A 20,056-nucleotide genomic window follows, 5' to 3' on the forward strand; every position below is an offset into this window, starting at 1 on the left:
TTGCCAACAATGCAGACTAAATATTTATTAGGTTCCAAAGTGGGAAATTGGTAGTGTTAAGCTATTTTAATACAAATCCACCACTCTCCGCAAAGAGCCTGCCTTAGCATCCATGGCCCCCCAGTCCTGGCACCGCCTGTACTCTTGGGGCCTCAGCAGGTATTGCCGCCCCCGGTAGTTGGGCAGCTCGTAGAGGACCCAGCAGCCCTCCAGCACATGGAGGGAACGGATCTCGCTGAGGTGGAAGCGGTCCTGGATGCTGGGGCAGTCCTCACTCAGCTCCATCATGAGGCCTTTGTGGTCTTCTTTCTCATACAGCCGCAGCCTGTGGGAGCTTGTCTACTCGGTCCACAGGAAGAAGGATGGAAAAAAGCAAATGAGTCTCTTCCAGAATTTGTCCAACCAAAGAACAGATGAACTTGGTAGGTTGGGGCATGGAATTGTCAATGTAAAATTTAGACAGTGTAAAATGTAGATTTTTGTGGATGCTGCGCGTGGATCTGTCTTCCACTAGCACCTAAATACTGGCATGCTCATTTTCTATTTGACCTGAAATTCATTCTTATTTAGGAGATGGAATTTTTAAGAGGTTCAAACTCTGAGTTAGAATCCATCAAGAACTGAGATATTTTGATTCCTAATTACCTGTGTTAATTCAAACTACATTTGGGGGGAAAAATAGAAATAATTTATATTCACTAGTAGTCTTTTAGTAAGGGCATTATCTCCCAAATTTACAAACATATAAATTTACCACTAAAGTAAGATTTAAAAAATCTTGTACTTCAGTGTAAAGTTAATTTAAATAGTTATTTGGAATGAAAATTTAACTGATTTTCCAAATTAAGAAAAATTACCTTTTCCAAAGTTGGACACAACCTTTGAATAGCTTATATTAACAATACAGCTTTGAAGGTTTACTAGTCCACAGTGGAACCTATCTAATTCATTCATCAGAAATTCTTTTACTATAGGCAAAATAATTTGTTAAAAATACTGTCTTTGTATGCCCAACCAGCTTCCCATTTGCAAGTTTTGTTTTATATCCCATTATGATATTACTTTTGTTACAGACCACTTTTAATTGACTTATTGGTAGCAAAAATTTAAAGTAAAACGGATTCTTCCTGTAAGTGAGTTCTTCCTTACATTCTCTGCTGTTCTTGTGCATGTAATCTATCTGGTTTACGCAGGTCTCTGATGTCCATCTAACCCTTAGGTGTTTTTAAATGCAAACCTCCCTCCCTCTAACCCACATTGACAATGCAGGGGGAACACTCTGGCGGCATGGTGGAAATCTAGAAAACTCACTTGGGGAATGAGACAACAGGAGCGGATGGAGTCGCTGAGGCCCATCCATTGCTGGTAGTCGGGGTACTCCCCTCGCCGCAGCAAGTATTGTTGACCTTGGTAGTTGGGACGCTCATAGAGCATCCAGCAGCCGCTCTCCACCCGGATGGAGTTGCAGCGGCTAAAATACGGCTGCAGGTTGGGGCAGTCAGTGGTGGATTCGTAGCTGCGGCCCTGGAAGGCCCTGTCCTCATAAAAGGTGATCTGCAAAGGAAGAATCGTTCCGAATTACATTATTTGCTCCTAACAGGCATTATATAAAGGCAATTTTTTTTTTCATTTTATTTAATTTGTGTTCTGCTCACCTTCCCCATGGCTGGTTGACACGGATGATGCGAGTTCAGTGTGATGGGGCCTGCGGCTGCACAGCCAGTCTATATAGCAGGATGGCTGCTGCGTTGGCAAGAACAACACAAAAGGGGCCCTCAGCGGTAAGGGGATTTTATGCGTCTCTTTAACATCCTGCATTCACTGGAAATGATTGTAGATTGTGTCCTTGTTCTCTGGCATATTCTAACGCTGTCCTGTACATACTGCTCTGTGTTGCTTTTATTTGGATTGTTAGTGTTTTCTAAATTTATCTGTGCATCAGTCTGAACTTTTGACCTGAAATTCGTGGCTCTCTCTATATGATTGAATTATTCCTTGTGAATTTTCTGGGAAAGATCTATGCCATTATAGAATTGCTCCAGGATTCCAGAGAGGTTGCTGAGGTAGAATGCCACAAGCACCGACTCATTTCCCTGGATGGCAGAGACTGCTCTACCTTACATTTTTGTCTTTATACAATTTTCCAGTCCAGAGCAGGACACAAATCTAGATTCTTATCTTGGCTAGTTTTGACATCGTTAACCCAATGCTTTAAGACAGCTCTTAACTATGCCTTTCGTGGGCACGTCATCTAACTAGAAATCAGTCCCTGGTAGTGAACTTACGATAACAAGCAGGGGAAAGTTTTCTATGGTCACTGGGCCCAAGACTGAGAAGTACCGTATACTACTTTATAGATTGCTTTCCCTTTTTCAAGCGTGAGGGAGGCCATAAAGCTTCACGGGCAAGAGTGTGAGCTTTGGACTCAGGCCGCCTGCACTCAGAAGGCCCACTGATTAGCTCCTTGGCAAATTATATAACCACTCAGAGCAGGAGTTACTTCATGGACAATAGTCTGATTAATGAGAAAAAAAGTGAGAAAAAAGAGCAGCCTCTGACATTCAGATGCTGGCCTGGCACTCTCAGTGAGGACATGTTACTCCCCTATTAGACATAAACAGTCTCACAGAATAACAACTTCAGACAAGGCTACTCCGAGACCATGATGAAATGAGATAAAATAAAGCCACTTCTTAACTTTGCCTATGCGCAGACAAAAACAAAGTCAATGCTCCACTCTCAAAATCCCAAGCCCTCATTCTCTCAGCCAAAATGATTAACTGCCACTTCTTTACGGATTATAGGTTTATCCGTGTTCTAGTCTCCCCTCCCTATGGGTAAGATTTCTTGAGATAACTAATCACAAAATTAACCCTGCTTTCTGCTAACATCTAATCTAGAGTGAACTCCAACTTTTTTAGCTCCTTCCCCAAATCACACAACTGAAGTGCAAATCCTATAGCAATTTCTTTCTGAGCTCTCTTACTGAGACCCTCCATGCTTCCCCAAGGAGCATGTCCTCTCTTGCTGCCACAAGTAATAAGCTCAACTGTTTAAAGACAGGTGTGTCCTTGGTGGTCTTTAGCTAAAAGGACATTGACATGAGTAAGTGGGATTATGTGTATAAGGCATTTGGCACATACTTGGCACAGATGAACACTGAATAAATGTTGTTATTAGTAATAGAGTGACATTGTTAAGGCTGACTTCATCCTGTTTATCCCTCTCAAAGATATTTAATCCTCTCAAAGATTCCTGAAAAAATTTATCCTCTATGAAGCCATTTTGTGATTAAAGAAAAATTAGGTTTGGAAGGGACTTTGGAAACCATCGGGGGGTTTTCAAACTCCAGTGCGCCTAAGAATCACCTTGCTTATTAAAAATGCAAATTACCATCTTGATCTTTTGGCCAAATCCTGCATCATTAGATCAGGAGAAGACCTCAGAACCTATATTTTTATTTTTTATTTTATTTATTTTATTTTATTTTTTGAGATGGAGTCTTGCTCTGTTACCCAGGCTGCCATGCAGTAGTGAGATCTCAGCTCACTGCAACCTCTGCCTCCCGGGTTCAAGTGATTCTCCTGCCTCAGCTTCCTGAGTAGCTGAGATTATAGGCGCGGATCACCACGCCAGGCTAATTTTTGTATTTTTAGTAGAGACGGGGTTTTGCTATGTTGGCCATGATGGTCTCGAATTCCTGACCTTAGGTGATCCACTCACCTCGGTCTCCCAAAGTGCTGGGATTACAGGCATGAGCCACCACGCCCAGCCCAGAACCTATATTTTTAATAAACACCAAATAGTTCTCGGGCCAAAACACTGCTGTGGTTTATCCCTTCATGTTTTGACAAGGAAATCACATATTTTAGCCATCCCTAGGCAATGCCTTATTAGGAATTGTACTAACATTCTCTTAATTCTATTTATTTATTTTTTGAGACAGAGTTCTGCTCTGTTGCCCAGGCTAGAGTGCAGGGACACAATCTCAGCTCACTGCAGTTTCTGCCTCCCACGCTCAAGCTCAAGCTCCCACCTCAGCCTCTTGAGTAGCTGGGACTACAGGTGCATGCCACCATGCCCAGCTAATTTTTTGTATTTTCTTTATGTAGAGACAGGGTTTCACTATGTCACCCAGTCTGGTCTTGATCTCCTCAAGCAATCCATTTGCCTCGGCCTCCCAAAGTGCTGGGATTAGAGGCATGAGTCACTGTGCCCCGCCTAACATTCTCGTTAGACTTAAAAGCAGATGTGCTCTCTGTTTTGTGGCACTCTTTTTTTTTTTTTTTTCTTGAGACGGAGTCTTACTCTGTCACCCAGGCTGGAGTGCCATGGCGTGATCTCAGCTCACTGCAACCTCCGCCTCCTGGGTTCAAGCAATTCTCCTGCCTCAGCCTCCTGAGTAGCTGGGACTACAGGCGCCCGGTTAATTTTTTTTTTTGGTATTTTTAGTAGGGACAGTGTTTCACTGTGTTAGCCAGGATGGTCTCGATCTCCTGACCTCGTGATCCGCCCACCTCAGCCTCCCAAAGTGCTAGGATTACAGGCGTGAGCCACCGCGCCTGGCCAGCACTCTTTCTTGTTCTATAAAGTTTCATATGTACACAGTGAGAGAATCAGAGCAGAGATACCAGCACTTAAATTAGAGCACTGGTAAGAAGACAGGAAAAGCAATAAAGGGGCCAGAAAGTGCATATGACAGAACATCGCTCTTGTTCCATAATGGCATAGTCTTGTATTTCTCCAACCTTTTTTCAAATCTTTCTCGTTCTCTCCTTCTCTCCTCTGCCCCAACCACCTCCCATCCCCAAACCCCTGCCATTGTAGCTGCCTTACATAGGGTCTTACCATATCTCAGCTGGACTTTCAACAGCCTTCTGACTCTGCCCAGTCTTGTCTTCCTCCAAACTGCACTCAGCCAGATGCTGGAGTGATGAGAATCAAAACACATCAAGTCATGCTGTTCATTTGCTTGAAAAATTTCATGGACTCCCACTGTCTCCAGGATCCAATATTGATCCTTTAGCACGGCATCCTAGACCTGGCCTCCCCTGTCTGTCCCCACACTTTCTGATCGATCACGCCGAACCGCTTGTCATTTCCCAAATGCACATTGTTATTTCATGTTGTTCTTGTTTTTCAACATATTGATCCTTCTCAATGAGACACCAGTTTATTTTTCAACCAGAGAAATTTTACTCTTTCTTCAAGTCTCAGCTCAAGCATCAGTTTCTCTGTAAAAGATTTTCCTGAACCCTGCCTAATCTTCTGGGCTGAATTAAATACTGGCTCCGTGGCTCCTCGTGTTCATACCACTATAATGGTAACTATCACTTATCTAATTATTTTGTTTAGACATCAGTCCCTCAAAATAGATGGGAGAGCCCCATAAAGGCAGTGTCTATTCCATCTTTATTTTTGTGTTCTCACTAATTGGCATAGAGGACTGGCACATAAAGGTTACTCAATAAATGCCTGGGAGGGGGGATGTGTGAATGCTATTCCTTGTCTGAAATGTTATTATTATAATGGTCTATGGAGCCTATTTCAAATGCTCAGTATACACAGGCATAACACACTCACATCGAAGTTCAGGATGTGCAACTTTCAGTGTGTAGGATGACACAGGCACCCTGCACTTGATCGATTTAATGGGGCTTTTTTTTTTTTTTTTTTTGAGATGAAGTCTTGCTCTTGCCGCCCAGGCTGGAGTGCAATGGCGTGATCTTGGCTCACTGCAACCTCCGCCTCCTGGGTTCAAGTGATTCTCCTTCCTCAGCCTCCCGAGTAGCTGGGATTACAGGCACCTGCCACCACGCCCAGCTAATTTTTCTGTCTTTAGTAGAGTCAGGGTTTCACCATGTTAGCCAGGCTGGTCTTGAACTCCTGACCTCAGGTGGTCTGCCAGCCTCGGCCTCCCAAAGTGCTGGAATTACAGGCATGAGCCACCACACCCAGCCAGCCATAGTGGGCCTTTATAACAGTGGAGATAATAAGCAAAAGGGAAAAACCAGGGATGCTGTGTTGTGCCCTAAGTCCTCCCACTCCTTAGTAATTCTAATTTTTATTTCTTCTGAGATGAGAAATTAATGTTACAACAGCGGTAGCCAATTCTAGAGTTTTGCTGGTGTCTGAGGTCCAGCCAGCAGTTGATTTTACCACCCACCTTCCTGCTTCTTAGCAATTAATATACGGTGGTATCATATGCAGTCATGCATCTCTTTTTTATATAAGATTGCAATTTTAATTTTAAAAAATGGGAAAAAATAGTACCCTTGCAAATAAAAAGGCAATTCTACAAATTAATATAAAATTCATTGGGCAATTCTAAAGCGAAAGCCAAGAGTTCTCTCGAGGACATGGGAAAGGCATCAGGCTGGGGTTTTTGTGTGGTGCTTCGCCAGTCGGCACCCCCTCAGCAAGCCCTTCCTGAAGGGCTCATTGTCCTGGTTCTGAGAAGTCTATCTAAATAAATTACAGCAGACTCTGCCCTCACCCCAGGGAACTGGGCCCTTTCATGCTTCTAGAAGAATTGAGATTAGCTTGTCCACTCTACTCTCTAGTCATCTTCCTACTTGCAGGCTGCTAGGGGCCACAAGTAGAAAGGAGAGGAACAAGCAAGGGCAGAGACAGGAAGCTGGTTTTCCTTGAGGTCTCAAGTGGTCACCTTACAACAAACACTGCAAGACTTTATGAGCTAAATGTCAACTCACACACAGATCAGGTGCCTGCCCTGAGCTTCTCTGAGCCTTTCTGCCCCGCTGCATCACTCGTCAGTGAGTCTGAGGTTGAATGCAAACACTCGTGGAGCAGAGATCAGCTAGAAGCAATGTGAAAACCATGAGGGTTTAAAGTATGGTGTATGCTGGCACCAGCCTAAGGTGGCATTCCCCATCCATGCTTCCCCCTCCACTTCAGAAGGCTGCACCTCCTGTATTGCAGGGATGAGGACCCTTGTAACTCAATCAATAAAGCCTCTGCTCTAACTTGGTCGCCGGGGCCATTGTCTTCTGACACAGCCTGGCCAGGAGCCCCGTTGTCTGCAGAAGGGAGTTCACTCCTCTGCTGCTTTCATACCAGTGTATCCAATTTCCTTGACGAACTCCACTTTATCAGTTATTCTGCCATTTGGAAAGTTTTACACACTTGGAAGATGTTGCCAATGACATCTTCTGGTGAGTAGCCCAGATGCCATAGGTGAGCGGGAATCTTGTAGGTTTCCTTGACGTGGGCATTCACACAATGCTGGATCCTCTCCTTCATGAGCAGGGGATGGGGTTCGTCGCAGACCCTGAACACATTTCTCGCTGTAACTGAAGCCAGATCCTGGGAAGATGGACTGCAAGTTGTTCAGGGCCTGCCTCATGTCTCCCTGGGCCATGAAGACGATGGCTTCTAGGCCAAAGTCAGTGTACAGCACTGTACCCTTCTCTCTAGCATTCATCAGCCTTGCACTGGTCTGGGCATCAGTCAGTTTTGTGTAGCAGAGGACTGTGCACTGGGATCCAGTGGCCTCTGAACAGAGACGGGAAGGCAGTGAGGCTTCCCTCAGAGGCTGGCATCACCCTATTAGCTCTTGGATTACGAGGATGCAGCTGCATAATCCACACAGCCCAGCCATGCTGGTGGTGCCGCTCCTCTTTGGCAGCAGGTGCTTGAGAGAAATGCGGTAAAAACAGGGCTAAATGTCAAAGTATTAACCAAAGTATAAAGTATTGCGTCATAGATTGCTTTTCCTTTTCCAAGCATGAGGGAGGCCATAAAGCTTCACGGGCAAGAGCATGAGCTTTGGACTCAGGCCGCCTGCACTGAGAAGGCCCACTGATTAGCTCCATGGCAAATTACATAACCACTCAGAGCATGAGTTAGCTCATGGACTATAGTCTGATTAATGAGAAAAAAAAGTGAGAAAAAAGAGCAGCCTCTGACATTCAGATGCTGGCCTGGCACTCTCAGTGAGGACATGTTACTCCCCTATTAGACATAAACAGTCTCACAGAATAACAACTTCAGACAAGGCTACTCCGAGACCATGATGAAATGAGATAAAATAAAGCCACTTCTTAACTATGTCTAAGCGCAGACAAAAACAAAGTCAATGCTCCACTCTCAAAATCCCAAGCCCTCACTCTCTCAGCCAAAATGATTAACTGCTACTTCTTTATGGATTACAGGTTTATCCGTGTTCTAGTCTCCCTTCCCCATGGGTAAGATTTCTTGAGATAACTAATCACAAAATTAACCCTGCTTTCTGCTAACATCTAATCTAGAGTGAACTCCATCTCTTTAAGATCCTTCCCCACATCACCCAGCTGAAGCGCAAATCAGACAGAGGCCTCAGCCAGCACTGCCCCAGCATGGCCTTGGCTGGCCAGGGCTTTCAGATGGAGAAATGATCCTCCAAGGCAGACATCCATGTGCCACAAGCCCTCAGATGAGTCAGTTCAGGAAGACTCTGGAATCACAATGTGTGCTGAGCATTGGGCCCTTCTGGGCAGATGACAATTCAGTCTGGCTGGGGTAGGAACAGGACACTCGCAGTTTCTTTAAAGCTCCACTGGAGATGCTGACCTGCAGCTGGAGCTAAGAACCAACAGTCAGACAAATGTAGAATTCTAAAACTCTCCTTTATCTTCTCCTTAGACTACTATAACAGCTTCTTCATGATGTCCAAGCCCCAATTTGGCCTCTCTCTGATTCTTCATCTATGCTGCTGTCACACGGGCCTTCTGGTGATCTTGTCTGAAGCATTAAAAGCAAGAACACAGTGAGTTATTTTAGAGCAGATTTCAATGGTTCCCCTGAAGGCTTGCTGGACTCCATCAGTTATGCTGTCTGCTTCATCCAGGAGGATGATCTTATGTTGACCTTTGGGAAGGATGACTTTTTGTCAAGCAAACATTTTGATTTTATTCCTCACAACATCAATGCCCTTGCCATTTGAAGCATTGAGTTCCAGCATGGCATCCTTCAGTGCTGGGCCCAGGATGCTTATAATGTTGTCAGTTCCCAGGGGGCCAGCAAAGATGATGTGAGGCATATTCCCTTCTCTTGCAAAGATCTCCAGCCTGCCCACAGTATATTCATTCCTGTCAATTTCATTCAACTTTACTGGCCTATATTTTTCAACCCCACTGTCACGTCCAGATGTGCCCATTCCTTATGACCTGGGCCCTCACCATGCAGCTTGCAGTCGTTGGCCCTGCCAGGGGCCTTGCTAGGGGCAGAGGCAGGGTCTTGGGCTGCACGCTTGCCTGCACTGCCGCTACTCACTTGCACCTCCATTCTCTAGCTCTTTTTATTTTTATTTTTTTGAGATAAGGTCTCGCTCTGTTGCCCAGGCTGGAGCACAGTGGCGTGATCTTGGATCACTGCGCCTCTATCTCTCTGGCTCAGGGGATTCTGCCACTTCAGCTTCCCAAGAATTTGGGACCACAGGTGCCTGCTACCATGCCTGGATAATTTTGTTTATGTTTTGTAGAGATGAGGTCTCACTATGTTGCCCAGGCTGGTCTCAAACTCCTGGGCTCAAGCAATACTCCCGCCTCAGGCTCCCAAAGTGCTGGGATTACAGGAGTGAGTCACTGTGCCCGGCCCATGCCTCCATTCTCTAGCCTCCTCTTCCCCCATGCATCTCTTATCAATGGGATACATTTTGAGAAATTTCATTGTTGTGTGAACATCATAGAGTGTACTAACACAAACCTAGATGGATCAGCCTACCACACTAGTATTTGTGTATCTAAACAAATCTAAACATAGAAAAGGTACGGCAGAAATGCCAAGACCAGCTCGATCGGGGAGACCCTAAACCAGTGGCACTAGAGGAATTAAAGACACACACACAGAAATATAGAGGTGTAAAGTGGGAAATCAGGGGTCTCACAGCCTTCAGAGCTGAGAGCCCTGAACAGAGATTTACCCACATATTTATTAACAGCAAGCCAGTCATTAGCATTGTTTCTATAGATATTCGATTAACTAAAAGTATCCCTTATGGGAAACAAAGGGATGGGCCGAAATAAAGGGGTGGGTCTGGCTAGTTTTCTGCGGCAGGAACATGCTCTTAAGGCACAGATCGCTCATGCTATTGTTTGTGCTTTAAGATGCCTTTAAGCAGTTTTCTGCCCTGGTGGTGGGCCAGCTGTTCCTTGCCCTCATTCCGGTAAACCCACAACCTTCCAGCATGGGCATTATGGCCATCACGAACATGTCACAGTGCTGCAGAGATTTTGTCTATGGCTAGTTTTGGGGCCAGTTTATGGCCAGATTTGGGAGGGCCTGTTCCCAACAAGAAATATGGTATAAACGATAAAAAACTGTACACCTGGCCGGGCGCGGTGGCTCACGCCTGTAATCTCAGCACTTTGGGAGGCCAAGGCGGGCGGATCATGAGGTCAGGAGATAGAGACCATCCTGGCTAACACGGTGAAACCCAGTCTCTACTAAAAATACAAAAAAAATTAGCCAGGCGTGTTGGCAGGTGCCTGTAGTCCCAGCTACTTGGGAGGCTGAGGCAGGAGAATGGCCTAAACCTGGGAGGCGGAGCTTGCAGTTAGTCGAGATCGCACCACTGCACTGCATCCTGGGCGACAGAATGAGACTCTGTCTCAAAAAAAAAAAAAAAAAGTGTACACCTGTATAGGACACTTAACCATGAATGGAGCTTGCAGGACTGGAAGTTGCTCTGGGTGAGTCAGTGAGGAGGGTGAATGAATGTGAAGGCCTAGGACATTACTGTACACCACTGTAGACTTTATACACACCATGCACTTAGGCTACGTAACATTTTTTTAAAATGCTTTCTTTCTTCAATAATAAACTAATATTAGCATACTGTAACTTTGTAACATTATAAACTTTTTAACATTTTAAACCTTTTTGACACTTTTGTAGTAATATTTAGCTTAAAACACATTGTATAGCTGTACAAAAATATTTTCTTTCTTTTTATCCTTACTATATACACTTTTTTCTATTTTTTTTTTTTTTAATAGAGATGGCGTTTTGCTGTTGCCCAGGGTGGTCTCAAACTCCTTGTATGATTCTCCCCAGGGTCTGAAAGCTTAAGGGGATGAGTAACCCCTCCCTTCCCAGGCCCAGTCCCAAGGCGCAAGGCCACTTGTGTCAGCAGTGTGCGCCAGCAAGATAGCAGAAGCAGGAAGAGAGCTGGCTGGAAGACAGGTACCCCTGAAGATCGAGAAAGAGGCCATCCGGGTACAATGTAGCAGTTACGTCAGACTAGGACACTTCCTGTTTACAGGAGACTATAAAACCTTTGCCCCGTCCTCACTTGGTGCTGACGCCATCTTAAGCCTCGGCCTGCCTGCACCCAGGCGCACCCAGGCGCACCCAGGTGCTCCTTAAAACAGCTTATTGCTCCACACCTCCTCGTGTTGTCTGTTGATGCGCTCTTGGGGTTGGAACCGATACAAGAATCTTACACTGCTGGGCTCAAGTGATCCGCCTGCCTTGGCCTCCCAACGTGTTGGGATTACAGGCGTGAGCCACCACGCCTGGCCTATTCTTTTACTTTTCAAAATTTTGTGAAAAACTAAGACACAAACACACACATTAGTTTAGGCCTACACAGGGTCAGGATCATCAATATCACTGTCTACCACTTCCACATCTTGTACCACTGGAAGATCTTCAGGGGCAAAAACACACATGGAACTGTCACCTATGATAATGATGCTTTCTTCTGTAATACTTCCTGAAGGCTCTGCCTGAAGCTGTTTACAGTTAACTTTTTTTTTTTTTAAAGTATAAGTAGAAGGAGAATAAAGTGATGATAAAAAGTATAGTATAGCAAGCTGGGCACGGTGGCTCACACCTATAATCCCAGCACTTTGGGAGGCCAAGGCAGGCAGATCACCGGAGTATTGACTTTCTCTTTATGTTGGATTTAGGAGGAGGACATCTTTTTCTTTGCCTGTATCCCAGGGATAGGAGCAACAAATTTCTAAGAATAATGACTTGATCAAAGAGATTCGGGGACTCTAATCCCTTTCAGTTCAGATGTTTTAGAATAATTTTCATGCCTAAAGATGGTGATTTACTTTTATTTTTATTTTTAGAGATAGAGTCTCTCTCTGTTGCCCAGGCTGGAGTGCAGTGACGTGATCTCACCTCACTGCAACCTCCGCCTCCCAGGTTCAAGCGATTCTGGTGCTTCAGCTTCTGTAGTAGCTGGGATTACAGGCATGTGTCACCACGTGCAGCTCATTTTTGTATTTAAATTTAGTAGAGACGGGGTTTCGGCATGTTGGTCAGGTTGGTCTCAAACTCCTGGCCTCAAGTGATCCGCCTGTCTTGGCCTCCCAAAATGTTGGGATTACAGGCATGAGCCACTGCGCCCAGCCAAAATATGTGATTTTATGTCTTCTAGGAAAATAGTGTAAAATTCAGCATGTTAAGAAGCTTTTGGTTTTTTGAATTATGTTTGACATATTATTGTTGACAACCAGAGGACTCTAATTAATAGCTCCAGGAAGCCATCACTATTGTTGTGAGTTTAAAGGTTAAAGACCCGAGATTTAGGAAGAGTTAACACTAAATAATCCTAGATTCTGACTATTTTTCAGGAAATAAATCTTTATATATATTTGTATTCTCTCCCTATATATATACACACATACAGTAGGCTAGTATACATATACATACAGTAGGCTAAACTTAGGCTACACATTTTTTAAAAATGCTTTCTTCAATAATAAACTAACATTAGCATACTGTAACTTTGTAACATTATAAACTTTTTAACATTTTAAACCTTTTTGACACTTTTGTAGTAATATTTAGCACACACACACACAGTAGCCTAAACTTGCATCCAAATTTGCCTGGAACAGTCCTGGTTCATGCCTCTTGTCCAAGTGTAATTATTAATAGTATATACTTTCACTCTCAAAAATGACCCAGTGTAGGCCAGATGCGGTGGCTCACTCCTGTAATCCCAGCACTTTGGGAGGCCGAGGTGGGTGGATCACCTGAGGTCAAGAGTTTGAGACCAGCCTGGCCAACATGGTGAAACTCTGTCTCTACTAAAAATACAAACATTAGCCAGGCGTGGTGGCACACGCCTGTAGTTCTGGCTACTTGGGAGGCTGAAGCAGGAGAACTGCTTGAACTGGGAGGCAGAGGTTGCAGTGAGCTGAGATTGTAGCACTGAACTCCTGCCCGGGTGACAGAGTGAGACTCCATCTCAAAAAAAAAAAAAAAAAACCCCAAACCAAAACAAATGACCGAGTTTATGACTGGGTGTGGTGGCTCACACCTGTAATTCTGGCACTTTGGGAGGCCCAGGCAAGAGGATCGCTTGAGCTCAGGAGTTTGAGACCAGCCTGGGCAACACGGCAAGACCCTGTCTCTACTAGAAATAAAAAAAATTAGCTGAGCATGGTGGTGTGTGCCTGTAATCCCAGCTATTTGGGAGGCTGAGGTGGGAGGATCGCTTGAGCCCTGGAGATGCAGGTTGTAGTGGGCTGTGATTGTGCCACTGCACTCCAACTAGGTGACAGAGTGAGATCTTGTCTCAAATAAATGAATAAATAAATAAATAAATAAATAAATGACCCAACTTAAGAAACAAATTATATGCTAGTCTGTTTATAAGCCGCTTGGGTGTTGGATATAGAGACCTTGAGCACATGGGATGGAAAAAGGTTCTATAAAAAATGAACAGACCTGGGCATGGTGGCTCACACCTGTAATCCCAGCACTTTGGGAGGCCGAGGTAGGTGGATCACCTGAGGTCAGGAGTTTGAGACCAGCCTGGCCAGCATGGTGAAACTCTGTCTGTACTAAAAATACAAACATTAGCTGGGTGTGGTGGCCGGCGCCTGTAGTCCCAGCTACTTGGGAGCCTGAGGCAGGAGAATCGCTTGAACCCGGGAGGCAGGGGTTGCAGTCAGCCGAGATCGTGCCATTGCACTGCAGCATGGGGAACAAGAACGAAACTCCGTCTAAAAAAAAAAAAAATATATATATATATATATATATATATATATATATATATATATGAACAGCCCTGTGGGTATGGCTAACAGCCAAGAAGAGAGGAACAGGAAAGGGAGAGAAGGCAGACCACCCAGCAGTAGGTTGAAGCCTATAGGGCAATCTAATATTACATTTGTGTCAATGTACTGTTACGATGTAAACTTGCACTGTGCCCCCATACCCTTTATTATAAAGCCAGCTGCACACATCAGTGCCTCATATGAGAGATGGTTCAGAAGTTAAAGGAAAAGGAGCTCTGTCCCCCATGTGGGTCAGCATGATGCATGAGGACAGAATAGCAGCACACATGGGAGGGCAAGATGACCCACTCAAGGCCGAGGCAGGAGTTCAGAGTGAGGGGCTCCTGAGAGAAGCATAAGCGACTCATTCCTTCTCCAGAATTACCAAAGACATCAGATTATGGATATGTTGGTGGAAGTGGGTACTCAAAGCTCCTACCCCATGTAAGATGGGATTTGAGGCAATTCATTAGAATCTCAAAGGCTGGAATACTTTTGATAAATTTTGATCTGAAGCTATTCGTTTGTTTTATTGATGAACCTTATATGGGACATCCACAAAACTTTATTTAATTTCTGCAGGATGGTGTTGAGGATGGTGTTTACTTAGTACTCTCTTTATGAGGACTCACAAGAAAATTTTCTTTTAGGTTTCAGTACTGACAATGGTTAGGCTTGTCTTGAATAATTAATTGGCGAATCTTGTTTTCTTCTCTGTCTTGATGGCTGCTGGATCCAAGTCTGGATCTATCTACACTGAACATAGCACCTCACAGCACACAACTTGGGTTTGAACTTCACTCTTGGCTCCATCTCATCTCTCCTACTTTTTGTTTTTCCTCTGACCCAATTTCCTCATTCACTTATTTTGAATTTTTTAAATTTATTGTATCATAATTTTTTATTAGCAACTTTGATTTTTTTTTTTTTTGGAAGAGATGAACTCTTGCTCTGTTGCTCAGGCTAGGCTTGAACTCCTGGGCTCAAACAATCTTCCCACCTCAGTCTCCTGAGTAGCTGAGATTGCAAGTGCATGCCACCGTGCCTGGCTAACCTTAATTCATTTTTAAAAACCAAAGAAAACAAACATACACTCAAACAGATTTCTCCAGAAAATTTCAATTGCTTATTTTCCACCTAGTATTATTTTCTTCTTTTTTTTTTTTTTTTTTTTTTTTTTGAGACAGATTGGCTCTGTCTCCCAGGCTGTAGTGCAGTGGCCCGATCTCGGCTCACTGCAACCTCTGCCTCCCAGGTTCAAGCAATTCTCCCGCCTCAGCCTCCCAGGTAGCTGGGATTACAGGCACACGCCACCATGCCTGGCTAATTTTTGTACTTTTTTTTTAAGAAGAGACAGGGTTTCACTATGTTGGCCAGGCTGGTCTCAAACTCCTGACCTTGTGATCTGCCCACCCTGGCCTCCCAAAGTGCTGGGATTACGGTCGTGAGCCACCACGCCCGGCCACTTAGTATTATTATGTGTAATCATAATATTTTACCCTCTATTGAAATGACATGAGGCTGAGTTTCCCCATGCGCATGTGGTTTTTGTAAATGTCCTGAAATTATTCCACAAAGCACATATAGCGAAAACACAGTGAATTCTATTTGGACTGGAAATCTCATAGTGGAATGAGATATTGGCAGTGGAAGTGAGAGGAAAGAGATGGTGACTGTTAGGAGGATAGGAGTGCAATAGGTAAGAGTGGAGCAGTTCATTTATTTGTTTGTTTATGGAGCTGAGGTAGGAGTCTGGAGGCTGAGAACAACTTTCCTCATCAGCTAAGGCCTGGACTATTAGGGAAGACAATAGGGATAACCTGGAGGGATAACTTGGAGGTGTTTCAAAAAGTACGAATTCACTACCGTAGCTGCAAATCTAGCCTTGTGAGACTAACTACAAATGGCCTGAGCCCAAGTGAACTGAGCTTTTATTTGAGCCTACATGTTTTAGTCATTACAAGAGTGCTGGAAATAATATCTCTGCATTATTCCCCTTATAAAAGATTGCTTCCCATCATGAAAACATGTTATCATGTTTGGCTGAGTGCCATTATCACTTACAAATGCTTAATAGATTGAAAGAAAGACAGGACTCTACTAGTGCCAGAAACACAAGCTAAATATTTTATTAGATTTTGAAGGAGAAAAGTGGAGAATGTAAATACTTCAGTACAAATCTATGACTCGTCTAAGAGAGCCAACTTTGGCATTTGGAGCCCCCCAATCAAGAAATCTCCTGTACTCCCCCGGCCTCAGCAGATACTGCCTCCCCCTGTAGTTGGGCATCTCATAGAGGATCCAGCTGCCCTCCAGCACATTGAGGGAGTGAATTTCAGTGAGGTGGAAGCGGTCCTGAACAGAGAGACAGTCGTCTGTGAGCTCTGACATTTGTCCTCTCAATTCATCTCTCTCGTAGATCTTCATTCTGTAAGCGCCAGGGTGCTGGAGTGGCAGACAGAAAAAGCAAGAGTAAACGAACAAAAATAGATGGAAATTAAAGCTCCAGTCCCTACACCTCCCTGGCCACACCTGCCCAGAAGTTCTCCCAGGCCAAGTTTGCTTCTAGAACAACCCCGTAGCAAAGTTAAGAACTGTCCCACCCCCCAGTCACCCACCGCTGAGTCTAATGATTCATAGGCAGAGCTAGGTCTTTGGGAATTAAGATTTGCTTACAATAAAATTTATCACATCACTTTAGTGCCTGTTATTTGAGAAAGCCTTTCTCAAAGGAGAAAACTGAGAGTCATTGGAAAGCTAAATGTCATATTATGTATATACAGTGAAAGGAAAATAAATTTTGGGACCTCAAAATCACTAAGCTAAAGGGAAAAGTCAAGCCAGGAACTGCTTAGGGCCAACCTGCCTCCCATTCTATTCAAAGTCATCCCTCTGAGGCTCACCTGAGACAAATGCATCTCTGATTGCTTCCTCTCCCCTATTGTTTATGTAAAGATGCAGATTCATCAAGCCAGACTAAATTGTGTGTTCAGTGGAAAGCTGATCAAGGGCTCAAAGAGCCTTTTGTCTCTTATCTACTGTTTTTTTTTTGAGACAGAGTTTCGCTGTTGTTGTCCAGGCTGGAGTACAATGGCACAATCTCAGCTTACTGCAACCTCCGCCTTCTGGGTTCAAGTGATTCTCCTGCCTGAGCCTCCCGGGTAGCAGGATTACAGGTGCCCACCGCCACAATTAGCTAATATTTTGTATTTTTACTAGAGACGGGCTTTTACTATGTTGGCCAGGCTGGTCTTAAACTCTGTCAGGAGTTCAGGCAATCCACCCACCTCAGCCTCCCAAAGTGCTGGGATCACGGGGGTGAGCCACGCGCCCAGCTCTGTCTCTTATCCATGTCTAACCAGGAAGCCCCTACTTCCTGTCTTACCAGACTGAACCAATTTACATCTTACACGTATTGATTGATGTCTCATGTCTCCCTAAAATGTATAAAAGCAAATTATACCCCCAACCACTTTGGGCACATGTCTCAGGACTTTCTGAGGCTGTGTCATGGGTGCGTCCTCAACCTTGGCAAAATAAACCTTCTTTCTGTTTTTTTTTTGTTTTTTTTTTTTTTGAGATGGAGTTTCACTCTTGTTGCCCAGGCTGGAGTGCAATGGCGTGATCTCGGCTCACCACAACCTCTGCCACACAAGTTCAAGCAATTCTCCTGCCTCAGCCTCCCAAAGTAGCTGGGATTACAGGCATGCTCCACCATGCCCAGCTAATTTTGTATTTTTATTAGAGGTTTCTCCATGTTGGTCAGGCTGGTCTCAAACTCTGGACCTCAGGTGATCTGCCTGCTTCAGCCTCCCAAAAGTGCTGGGATTACAGGCATGAGCCACTGCGCCCAACCTTGGCAAAATAAACTTTCTAAATTGACTGAGACCTGTCTCAGATATTTGGGGTTCACTATTATACGTGCACACACACACACACACACACACATATATTTGTTTCTTGAGACAGGGTCTCCCTCTGTCACCTAGGCTGGAGTGCAGTGGCATGATCATGGGTCACAGCCCCCTCAACCTCCTGGGCTCAAGTGACCCTCCCACCTCAGCCTCCAGAGTAGCTGGGACTACAGGCATGCACCACCACATCTGGCTAATTTTCAGTTCAAATTTCTTTTCTTTTTTTTTTTTTTTGAGATGGAATCTTGCTCTGTCACCCAGACTGGAGTGCAGTGGCGCGATCTTGGCTCATTGCAACCTACCCTTCCCGAGTTCAAGCGATTCTCCTGCCTCAGCCTCCCAAGTAGCTGAGACTACAGGCGTGTGCCGCCAAGCCCAGCTAATTTTTGTATTTTTAGTAGAGAGGAGGTTTCACCATGTTGGCCAGGGTGGTCTTGATATCCTGACCTCCTGACCTCGGCCTCCCAAAGTGCTGGGATTACAGGCGTGAGCCACCGCACCCAGCCTTCAGTTCAAATTCAACCTATCTGACTTTTAAGCTTCCTTTCTAGCCTCCTGCTCTCAACTTACTTATTTCCCTCAGCAGCAAGTATCACCTTCATTAAGTTCTGTTTTTATGACACTGTATCCCATGCCTCCCACACGCCACAATTCGAATTCTGCAGTCAGTCCCCAGAAAATATGGAATCTCAAACTTTAGTTTCAGATTTGGCCTTTTCTCTAATTTATACCTCTAAGTGAGCTAATAGGTACTGACCATTAAATTAGAATAGAAATCAGAAGACAGGATCCTATCTTCTCAGGAGGAATAATCAAATAGAAAAGTAAGACAAAGCAAGCAAAAGTTTGTTTTTGTTGTTGTTGTTGTTTTTTTGAGATGTAGTCTCACTCTGTCGCCAGGCTGGAGTGCAGTGGCACGATCTCGGCTCACTGCAACCTCCATCTCCCGGCTTCAAGCAAGCAATTCTCCTTCCCCAGCCGCCCGAGTAGCTGGGATTTAAGAATAATGTGATTAAATAGGCCGGATGTGGTGGTTCACACCTGTAATCCCAGCACTTTGGGAGGCCGAGGCGGGCAGATTTCTTGAGGCCAGGAGTTTGGAATCAGCCTGGGCAACATGGTGAAACCTCGTCTCTACTACAAATACAAAAATTTGCCGGTCATGGTGGTGCACACCTGTAGTCCCAACTACTCAGGAGGCTGAGGCAGGAGAATTGCTTGAACCCGGGAGGCAGAAGTTGCAGTGAGCCGAGATCATGCCACTGCACTCCAGCCTGGGGGACAGAGCGAGACTCCACCTCAAAAAAAAAAAAAAAAAAAAGAATATCATGAAATAGCTTTTATTTCCAAAAAGATGGAAGGCAAAGACAGAGCCACACTCACCGGGGGGATGAGGCTACAGGAGCGGATGGAATCGCTGAGGCCCATCCATTGCTGGTAGTCGGGGTACTCCCCGCGCCGCAGGAAGTACTGGTGGCCCTGGTAGTTGGGGCGCTCATAGATCATCCAGCAGCCGCTCTCCACGCGGATGGAGTTGCAGCGGCTGAAATAGGGTTGTAGGTTGGGGCAGTCAGTGGTGCATTCGTAGCTGCGGCCCTGGAAGGCCCTGTCCTCGTAGAAGGTGATCTGAAAAATGGAAGATATGGGAGCATGGAGTGATTGGCTCCCACTGAGGCCACTGCATTAGGGCCAAGGCTGAGCATCCGGTACCCAGGACTTACCTTTCCCATTTTGAAGGACGTGAGCAGATGTTTTCTGGTTGCTGTGTGGGACTGCGGGAACGTCACTGTATATATAGCAGCCCTGACTGCTGCCTCCACAGGAAGTCACACAAAAGGGCCCATTTTGGTGAGTAAGGGGATTTGCAAGCTCACTGCTCTCCCTGCCCCGGTCACTGGGGTTGGCTGAATGGTTTACTCTCATTCTTTCTGGTAGGTTCGGGTTTTTCTAATTCACTAAAGCTGTTGTTGCCATCGAAATGAATAGAGTACACTTTTAGTTGAGCAAAAGGATGGGTGAAATTCTCTGTGCTTTTATTTTATAGTTTATTCTGCTTAATTGACTTCTCAAAAGTCATTAAACTAAGTAATGAATTCTGCTCAGGGACTGGTGGTGTTTTTG

The 20,056-nt window shown here is 44.8% G+C and overlaps 2 protein-coding genes and 1 pseudogene across 3 annotated transcripts; all 3 read right to left on the reverse strand.

The window, feature by feature from the left end:
- Positions 1-1,700, reverse strand: CRYGC (crystallin gamma C). The gene is made up of 3 exons (XM_054477789.1): positions 1,656-1,700; positions 1,312-1,554; positions 1-339 (listed from the first exon to the last, which is right to left on the reverse strand). Exons 1-3 carry the CDS (start codon positions 1,662-1,664, stop codon positions 67-69), a joined length of 525 nt encoding a protein of 174 aa, XP_054333764.1. The 5' UTR covers positions 1,665-1,700; the 3' UTR covers positions 1-66.
- Positions 1,701-6,965: 5,265 nt separating this feature from the next.
- On the reverse strand, positions 6,966-9,285 carry LOC129031601 (replication factor C subunit 2-like; annotated as a pseudogene).
- A 6,840-nt stretch (positions 9,286-16,125) lies between these two features.
- On the reverse strand, positions 16,126-19,703 carry CRYGB (crystallin gamma B). 2 transcript variants are annotated; one of them, XM_054477786.1, is made up of 3 exons: positions 19,657-19,703; positions 19,319-19,561; positions 16,126-16,466 (listed from the first exon to the last, which is right to left on the reverse strand). In XM_054477786.1, the coding sequence occupies exons 1-3, from the start codon at positions 19,663-19,665 to the stop codon at positions 16,191-16,193; spliced, it is 528 nt and encodes a 175-aa protein (XP_054333761.1). In that variant the 5' UTR covers positions 19,666-19,703; the 3' UTR covers positions 16,126-16,190. The 2 variants fall into 2 exon arrangements, with proteins under 2 accessions (XP_054333761.1, XP_054333762.1); XM_054477787.1 differs by having other exon boundaries at positions 16,191-16,466; positions 19,313-19,561; positions 19,657-19,665.
- Between the last annotated feature and the right edge of the window lie 353 nt (positions 19,704-20,056).

This window comes from Pongo pygmaeus, chromosome 11 (genome assembly GCF_028885625.2).
Source record: "Pongo pygmaeus isolate AG05252 chromosome 11, NHGRI_mPonPyg2-v2.0_pri, whole genome shotgun sequence".
NCBI lineage: Eukaryota > Metazoa > Chordata > Mammalia > Primates > Hominidae > Pongo > Pongo pygmaeus.

Coding starts and splice junctions, on each gene's coding strand:
- CRYGC (XM_054477789.1), bottom strand. Junction 340..1,311: donor CCTGTTGTCTCATTCCCCAA/GTGAGTTTTCTA, acceptor TGGACCGAGTAG/ACAAGCTCCCACAGGCTGCG.
- CRYGB (XM_054477787.1), bottom strand. Junction 16,467..19,312: donor GCCTCATCCCCCCGGTGAGT/GTGGCTCTGTCT, acceptor CTGCCACTCCAG/CACCCTGGCGCTTACAGAAT.